Source organism: Epinephelus moara, chromosome 13 (assembly GCF_006386435.1).
Source record: "Epinephelus moara isolate mb chromosome 13, YSFRI_EMoa_1.0, whole genome shotgun sequence".
Taxonomy (NCBI): domain Eukaryota; kingdom Metazoa; phylum Chordata; class Actinopteri; order Perciformes; family Serranidae; genus Epinephelus; species Epinephelus moara.
Window position 1 is genome coordinate 30,993,124 of NC_065518.1, and position 9,866 is coordinate 31,002,989.

At 40.3% G+C, this 9,866-nt stretch overlaps 1 protein-coding gene across 1 annotated transcript in view; it reads right to left on the reverse strand.

Moving 5' to 3' along the window:
- The window catches only part of LOC126399336 (ras-related protein Rab-37-like), a 24,271-nt gene extending 15,176 nt beyond the window's left edge, over nt 1-9,095 (reverse strand). Inside the window, exon 1 of the mRNA XM_050059184.1 lies at nt 8,753-9,095. Coding sequence (XP_049915141.1) covers nt 8,753-8,908 — 156 coding nt within the window. The 5' untranslated portion in view covers nt 8,909-9,095. The remainder of the gene's footprint in view (nt 1-8,752) is intronic.
- Between the last annotated feature and the right edge of the window lie 771 nt (nt 9,096-9,866).

A 9,866-nucleotide genomic window follows, 5' to 3' on the forward strand; every position in this document is an offset into this window, starting at 1 on the left:
TATAGAAAATGTTTTAGATCTTTGAGTTCAGCTCATGAAAAATGGGAGCAAAAACAAAAGTGTTGCGTTTATATTTTTGTTCAGTGTATATATATATATATATATGTTTTAGTATATTGTACACACTGAGGCCATAGCATGTCAAACAGTTATGATTATGATGAATCTCTTAAAATGGAAAAACTATCAGAAATGTAAACTCAGAGGCTTTACAGCAATATTACAAATTCATCTAATTCTCCTGTGACTTAATGGCATCTGTTTCCTGTTTACTGGACGTCACTGAAAGCATGTAACATAACGCCTGCATGTGTGTGTGTGTGTGTGTGTGTGTGTGTGTGTGTGTGAATGCAGAACCAGAGCAGAAAAACAACTATAAATGTAGAAGTACACATATGTGATGATGGTGAGTGTGTTTGTGGTGGGAGAGGGGCATGACTCTGTCTCCGTGGTAACAGAGGTTAACTGGGAAGTGGGTCTGTCTCATAAAGCCCCACTGGAGACTGGAGGCAATTAGGTGATAATACACTGCAGATGTTCGGGAATGAGACATGGATGATGTGGATGATGTATACAGTATATTGTACATATTTATGGTGTGGAGAGAGAAAGAGAGAGTTACAAATCATTTATCTCTCATGAGCAGATTGTTAAGGGACTGTTTGTTATTTAGAAGAGGGGAGGGGGTGGTGCAAAATGGGGGAGGGGATCTCAAATCATTTTTAAACAGTAGGGAGGGACTTGTAGTTTTTATTTTGGCTTAATATAAGTGACATATAAGTTGGAACGGTTGTACTTTGTGTTAATCTTTAAAACCCTTTGAAACCCAAAAGACACTGGCATGTTTGAAAGGCATGCTTTCTTGTAAATCGCCAAAATTACACCATTTATCATAGCCAGACACTAAAAGCAGACATATTTTGTTGGAATTTTAAATTTCCGGTGGCTCTTTAACACATCACGTGCTATGAACATCAGGAAACATAATAAACTAGGTTAAAATAGTAATAAGTTATCAAAATCACTTTATTCTACTTCTCATTCAAAATTTCACCAAAAACATAAACCTACATTTCCCCCCAGTCATTGAGGGAGGCTCAAGGAAAAATATTGTAGCTCAAGGGAGGGTCAAGATAAGTCACACCCCAGCCACTCCCTCCTCTGATAAACAACAAACATTCCCTAAGTACCACTGAATTTCCCTTCTTTCTGTTTAAGCCAAGTTCTTACCACGAAGCGTCATTAACAGCTTCCATGGAGGCCATCATACTTGTAATAAATAGAAAATATGAAAGACCCTTTACTGCATGGGAAGTTGGATTAACAATTTCAGGGAGTGGAGAGAATCATAATGTTCTGCTGATCTCCTCTGCCTGAGCAATGAGAAAAGTCACTTTTATCTTCCTGGAGACTATGAACTCTTCACACAGCCTAGAATGTAATTTAGCTTGACAGTTTTCATATTGCGGCTAATTTAAACTGTTTGATATGCTGCAGAGCTGGGATTTGAATCCACAGAGCAGATGACTGTAGCAGATAACTGTAGCTTCCAATATTAAAAGTCAGTCTGACGGCTGAGGCAAATATACATCAATGGCAATGTTTGCGTGCTTCTATATGTGTTGAATGACAAGCCTGAAAGCTGTTAGAGAGCATGCGATATGGATACATTGTCATTTTTTCTCATTTTACATCACCATAGCAATACATATATAGATATAGTTTTACATAAAATAACCACATAAGAATTACTGGGTGCTGTTGACAAACAAAATGTTTAGATTTTACAATAAGGACCTTGATATCTGTATAAATTTATGCATCACAAATAATGCTTTATAAATAGTTTGAAAATCATTTGTAATGTGAACATATAGGTTAGTTAACTGAAAAACATCCAGGATAAATCTAGTTATATTCTATATTTGTCCTATTGTCAACAACCACCATGAAAAGACCCAAACCAAAAATGAATTGATGAACACATTAAAAACATTGAAACCATAAAGGCTCTGTATGTGACATTCATAGCAGTAAACCACTATTTACTGTACTATGTAAAGATACACAGTAAATAAGATAAGAAAGGATAAGACAAGGTGAGGTGAGGTGAGGTGAGGTGAGGTGAGGTGAGGTGAGGTGAGGTGGTGTGACGTGACGTGACGTGAAGTGACGTGACGTGACGTGACGTGACGTGACGTGACGTGACGTGACGTGGAAAGAGGTAAGGTAAGGTAAGGTAACACAACACAACGCTATACAATGCAACGCAACGCAACGCAACGCAACATTATTAATCCCGCACATGTTACAGCGGCTCAGGAGCCAGAAGCAATAGAAAAAAAAAAGTGATTGAGTGCCAAAAAGGATAAGAATATTACAAAAATACAAATCAGATCAAGTAAACATAAAATAATAAAAAATCCTTATACTGTATGCTATACACCTTTCACTTCTACAGATACTGTATGTCTATGATTGATAGTTGCACAGGATTACTAAAACACACACATGGTGTAATATATTTACAGTAAATAGAAATATGGCCTATAAATATTATTGAACAGAGTGGTAAAATATTACACAAGAAACTGCACAGGCTTGTACCACAGTATAAATATAAAGAATATGGATATATACATGTGAATATGTCTGATTCACAGCTTCTCTGTGGTTTGTTGTGTCAAGCCGGTCTGTCCGCGTGTGAATATAAGTGCATATGTGCATCCCACTTTCTAGCCCATTGGTGCCATGTTACATTGCACCCGTATGGCGGTTACCGCTGATATGAGGACGGCATTGTCACGGAAACTTAGCACCCACCATCCAGTTCCCCCCTTGTTAACACAGTTAGCTCTGTCAGCATGGTTGCCAGCAATATGGCTTTTATGAAGTTAGCACCATTAGCTGCTAGCTGCTGGCGCTTAATCCAATCCCTGTGCTTTCCTCTCCAATGTTGATGAGTGTATCGCTATCATAGGTCATACATGCTTGAGTCACAAAGGCGAAAAGACGACAAATCAAAACAAAAATATAGTGAAGTTGGTGGGAGCCCCGTCGACACCATTATTTACGCATCCATCAGATATGCTGAAACACTAGTGTTTATTTAGAGCCATGCTGGTCACAGCCAAAAGTCGTCTTTATGAGTGAGAGTGGCAAGAGTTAACTATAATAGTACCTTTGCAGGCTGTAAAAACTAAAACAATGAGCTTAAAGACGCTAAAAAGCTCTGTTGAATTGAGGGGAACTGCACAGTTTGGTAATACTAACTGTTGCTTTGCCACTGTAAGTGACTTTTTTTTCACATTACTCAGTCATTTGATCCATTTTCACATAACAATATTGATCAGTGTAGCTTTAAATATTTACGTCTTCAGTAAGACCCAGTGGGCTTGGGCTGAGAGCTACTTACAGAAAAGGGAAGTCAGACAGTACTGACATACTGACTAATGCATTGTCAGTTTCATTCTTATATAACATCAGCCTATCCTTCACAGACCTGTAAAGACTATTAAATAAATGTTGATATCATGATAACCAAATCCTAAAAGATACTGAATTCTGTAACAGAAGATCATTGTTACACTGATTTAAAAAAAAAAAAAAAAACAGAGCTCCTCGACAGAGCTTAAACCACACAGTCATTTATGTCTAACCACAACCCAACCAAAGAGCACTCACAGGAGCCCCATTTTTGTTGTGTAACCGTAATCCCTCAGGGGGAGCACAGGTGAGAGAGTGTGAAAGAAAAGCTACTACCCCCCCAGAGAGAAGAGACAAAAAGCACATCAGTGAGACAGAGGACTAACAGCCGGGTCGCCAGAGGAAAATGTTGGTGTTGTACATTTATGTAAACCATGGATATGTTATATTGTACATTTCAAACCTATCATATCATCCATCAAATAGTGGATGGCATAGCACCTAAGTGGCTGCCAAGCTGCAGAGTACCGTTTAAAACCAACACACAACAAATCAGTTGGTTATTTAGCAAGATATTTGGCATTTAGAGCAGTGAAAACCAGGTATTTCAAGCTTAAACATATTTTTTTCCTATCAATAACTAGGTGCTTTTTGTGCCAAACAGAACCACATGTTAACCACGGTGTTGGTGAAACATAAAGAAATGTAAAGTTTCAACGCATCCATGTACAAATGTTTGCAGAAATATACAATGGTAACATTTATCCTGGCCGATAGGTTGAAACTAAGAGGAGAGAGAAGGGGTTCACCTGAAAGAACTGTTTCAGATTTTAGAAAGAACAGCTTGGATTGCCCCTTTGCAAAGCACCTGCTCCCCTCACAGTAGAAGCCTTACACACACACAGACACACAGTGTGTGTCTGTGTGTGTGTAAGGCTCCCCTCACAGTAGAAGCCTTACACACACACAGACACACACTGTTTCCAAGGCAATTAAAGGCAGCTGTCAAAGTGCATAATGGTTACATTAGGGCAACCCGGTTCATGTCTCATCAGATCATTAGCCTTTGGGAAAACTCTGTTCTCACTAAACTCACACTAATGACAAAAAGTCACTTAGCAGCAGCTGCAGTCCTGAGGAACAAAATCATTCTTCAGGCGCAATGACATCGCAGATTATGTCTGTGTGAAGATTTCTTGTAATTGTCAAACACCTTTAGACAACTGTGAGATGTCGTGAACACAATGTAAAAATATCATATTTACTTTTGGAAAGAAATTGAATGTTGGTGCACTCATTCCTCACAGTGACTGATATTTCAGAAGAAAAAAGGACATTGCAAACTAAAGGCCAAATTAATACATACAAAGGAAGTGAGCTTTGACTGACGCAGCTCCCTTACACTGAACTGGAAGCTGTTCCTGCAATACAGCTTCATAATATAATGTGACATCTCACTGAAGCCCAAAGGGACTGTCTCTTTTCTCTTTGTGCCGTCTACAGCAAGGTCAAAGGCCAGCACTCCTGAGCTGGAAGGGAATCAGAGGATCTGACTTGTTGGTTTATGTGAGCTAATGTAGCATTAGCTGCTTAAGATCAGGCTGTACGGATATGAGAGCACTTTATAGGGTGTCATTGAACATGCTTTCATAACTAATGTCACCATGCTCTCTGTAAGTACACTCAGAGCCATAAGAGTCACATCTTTACCAATAACACCAGCCTTATAATCAGTGACGCCTGACTCCATTCACTCATTCTGACATTATGTCATGTTAGCTTACTGAGTTGTTTTTCGCCTACATTCAGAGACAGAACAACATTAGCATTCATTTGTTGTCATGTTTCTCCAATATTCACTCTCCTTTTAGCTCTGATTTGGTCTCCACCAACTCCCAAGAGAAATATCAGGCTCTCTAGTTGCAACGTGTTGCGCTATGTTCACTAGCTAGTTGCTATCTTTGTTTGTCTGCTAGCATAACATGGGTGTTATGCTGGAGCTTTTTCGGCAGTGACACTGAACCAAAACAGTAAAGTTGCAGGCCTTGAAACCAAAACACTGAACAGAAGGATATTTAACACTCTGTCGAGATAAGAACTCAGAGTCAGGGGACAACTCTATGTGGGTTTGTTACTATTAGAAACGCCTTCAACATTACACAGTCATTTGATCTAATGTTAATTTGAAAATATTGATTTGTGCAGCTTTGAGTAAAATGTCGAAAGAAGGACTTTTACTCCACCACAGAAGTTGTATTACTGCACTTACTTTCTTTTCTGAGCTTTTAACTGCATGTCACAGTCTTCATCCAGCTCATGGAATTGATGCTGGCCTCATAATGTGACCTGAGTACATCACCTGACAACTGGTGGTCATATATGGGGGGAGATTATAAGTGCTATATTGGTTCAAAGATAGTTTTGGATAGGAGTGGTCTCCACCCACAAACATAAGGGAGTCTCACTGGGATGCTCTTGGTGGGACCCGCTTAGTCAGCAGTTTCATTCCTGGTCCTAATTATAACCCTTGTCCTGGAGTGCCCTCTGGACCCGCAGCCAGGCTCCCAGTGTTAAGACCAAATGCACTGCTCCCATCACTCCAGTTTTAGCCTCCTTGCACTGGTTATAGATTTCTTTTAGTCTATCTTTAAATTCTAGTCATTACTTACAGGCTTCAAATGGCCAGGTGTCATGTTAGTGATTTTTCAACTCCTTAATGCCCCAAAGGCCTCTTAGATCAAGCCATTGCCAGAATAAATATTGGCATTGTACGTTTCTTCAAACCAAGGATATGTTACGCTGGTACATTTCATATGTAATACATAATACTTCATGTTTCTTTAATTTTCAATTACCAATTTAATGTTGGACAAAGCTGTGATTAATGTGTGGTTAGGTTAAGGCACCAAAAACACTAGGTTAGGGTTAGGAACACATAATAATTTCTTGGCCTGTTGTTAAAAAATACCCACTTTTGTTGGTCGCAAATAATGTTCTGCTTTTTGCTGCTGCTTGGCAGAAGACACACGCTTTTGACAATACAAACACGGCTGGAAATGTCCAAGACTGAAAAGGATGGCATGGTAGTGCAGTGGTTAGCACTGTCAGCTCACAGCAAGAGGGTTCTGGGCTTGAATCCATCAGCCAGCCGGGGGCCTCTCTGTCTCGGGTTTACATGTTCCTGTCCGTTTTTCTCAGGGTTCTTGGCTTCCTCCCTCAAACCAAAGAAATGCACATTAGGTTATTGGTTACTCTAAATTGCCTGTAGGTGTAAATTTGAGTGTGAATGGTTGTCCGTCTCTATATGTGTCAACCCTGTGATAGTCTGGTGACCTGTCCAGGGTGTACCCTGCCTCTTGCTCAAAACCCTGTACCAGGATAAGCTGTTCTGGAAAACAAATGAATGAATGAATGTTGTTAAAAAAATGCCTGCTTCTGTCACTACAAACTTGTCTGGAAATGTCCCACACTGTTAAAAAAATGTCTGCTTTTGTAGTGAAGAACACAGCTGGAAATGTCCTGATCTGTTGCTAAAAATATCCACCTATTTGGTTTTGGATAGTTGTCTGCTGCTGTCAGCTGCTCAGGAACCGCTACCCGCTTTGTCACTACTAACAAAGCTGGAAATATTCGAACCTGTCTTTAAACTTAACTGCTTTTGACACTACACATACAGCTGGAAATGTCCCAAACAGCTGTTAAAAAAATACCCACTTTTGTTGCTATAAACGTAGCTTGAAATGTAACAAACTGTTGTTAAAAAATATTTGCTTTTGACGCTACAAACAGCTGGAAATGTCCCAACCTGTTGTTAAACATTTTGTCAATATAAACACAGCTGGAAATGTCTTGACCTGTCATTAAAAATACCCGTCTTTTTGGTTGTGGATACTGTGCTGGTGTCTGTTGCTTGCCAGCTGCTACCGGCTTTTATCGCTACAAACACAGCTAGGAATATTCCAAACTTTCATTAAAAAATACCTGCTTTGACACTACTAACACAACTGGAAATGTCCCAACTCACTGTGACTCACTTTTGTTGCTACAAACATGGCTGGAAATGTACCTAACTGTTGTTAAAAAATTTGTTGCTATAAACGCAGCTGGAAATGTCCTGACCTGTCCTTAAAGAAAATGTCTGCTTTTGTTGGTCTTGAGCAGTGTTCTGCTGCTGTTTGCTGCTTGGCAGCTGTCTAAACTAGGAGTTGTGCCATCAGTCATCCCCTCCTCTTCCTCCTGATGAGAAGCTCAGCTTATTGTCATGTTATCTGAACTCCTTCATACATATGAAATGTACAACTGCAACACATCCATTGTTTGCAGAAACATACAATGCCAACATTAGTGACTGGTGACTGGGCTGCAATGATCTGCTGGGTTAGGCTGTTCAGAGTCCAGGTTAAGGTCAAGAGGTGATGGTTTGCTGTACTGGCACGTCAGCTTTGCACCAGTCTTCCAGTTGGTATTCGGTCAGCAGACTGTCTCAGCTTTTAAATAGGCACACCTTCTTGTCTTGTTTAACACTGTTGTGCTCCCACCAGATCATGTTTATTTTGACTTGTTGTTTTTTTACCTTATGTAACTATTTTTTATGCAGTTGATTTTTTTTTTTTTTTTACAAAAAATTTCTGCTCCTTGCTTGAAAGATACTCCAAATACAATTATTACCATTAAGCTATTTATTATCAAGGATGCAACTATGAAGAGCACTGTTGAATTTTAGACAGCATATTGCTATTGAAAACGTAGCGTTTACAGTAAGGATGCCACATGAGCCTTTCCTCCTGTGCCCGTCATGCTCATTTAAAACGGAAGTGGATTTTGTTAACACAATAACAGGGAGATGCAATCTCCCAGTCTACAAAGACTACATTTAAATAACACAATTATAAAACATTGAATACAGCCTGTAGTGACAGTGACAGGTTTATAGGAGGTAGAGGGATTGCTCAAGAGCATCTCGGCACAAAGTGACCACTTTCAAGCCTCATTCAAATCTGAAGCAGCAAGAAGCAGGAAGCAGATATGAGTAAAGAGCAGCACTGACTGTTCATTACAGGACGAAGGGTGTTTTAGGGCAGATTTGACACGCAACAAGCCTGGAAAGGGCTCAACTGAAACGGCAGCCAAGTGAAGATCAGCACCATGGAGAGCGCAAAACCTGTCCAGCACCGGGGTACAGGGGGGTTTAAGGGACATTTCATAAATGCCAGTAAACACCAGAAAAAGAGACACAAACTAGCAATATTAAAGAATAAGCACCTGTCTTGTTAAGTTTAAAGTGTTGGTCTGTGGCGCACTAAAACACATTATATTGCGATCATACCTTGTGCACTAATTCCTCATCATATGTCGGAGCTGGTGGGGTCTTCGCCTGGCTGTCAGTGGTCTCTCTAGATTCGTACCCACTATCGGGATGGATCTCCGGGTAAGCCGTGGTGTAGTGCGCCGTGATCGGCTCCATCGACTCCATCCGCTCCATCCTGTCGTCCTCCGCGCGCGCGTTTACAACGGAGGAGCCGGGTGAGGAGAATAAGAGCTGACAAAACCACGCAACTCCGTCTCTCTCTTTCTCTATCTCTCCTCCCCACGCAGCCCTCTCCTCTGCGCGCTCCTCGCTCCTCTGTAAGCTCCTCCTGTGGCGTGAATCACAGTCTGCGGGCTCCTGCCTACATCACTTCACATTTAAAAGGCATGTCGTGATCGCTCACCCACATCACGCTGCATACAATACAGGAGGTGGGGGGAGGTGAGGATGATGGGAGCAAGAGGAGGATGGACACAGGACGCGACCGAGCAGCCATTGAGAGAATTAAGACGATGTCAAGTTTGTACAGTGGCAGGTTATTTGGATGGGAGGATATGAGGAAGATGGAGGATGGGGATGAGGGTGATGAGGAGAATGTGAGGATGAGGCGGCATTCAAGTCCTCACCTGTGGCTTCACTTCGCTTGTGTATTTCCATGTTCTGCTACTTTATACTTTTACATGTAAATATTGAACTTTCCATCCACTACATTTATTGAACAGCATTCTAGGTCCACTTATGTTCATTTTCGCCAACTTTCTGTGCATTTCTTAAAAAAACAAACAAAAAAAAACAACACTTTGTTAAGCACTTTCCCATGTTTTAAACTGTCCTGACCTCACATGCATGCTGTCCTTTTTGTCCTTATGGTCCCAAAGTTTTCAATTTTTTCAATCTAGCAAATTACAAAAAACTTATAGGCCAAATTACTTTTTTTGCACTGATAATCACATGAAATATTACTATACAGCAGTTGAAGGTTAAGAAAATAATGTGTCACTTTTTATGCTAGCTGTTTGAGACCCAAACTTTTGTTGCATTTTTAATTTCTCCAAGCCATTTGGGATTGGTATAGGACCCGACGGGTATAAAATAAAGTAAATATTTTTCAATAACAATTAAGTCCCAGTGT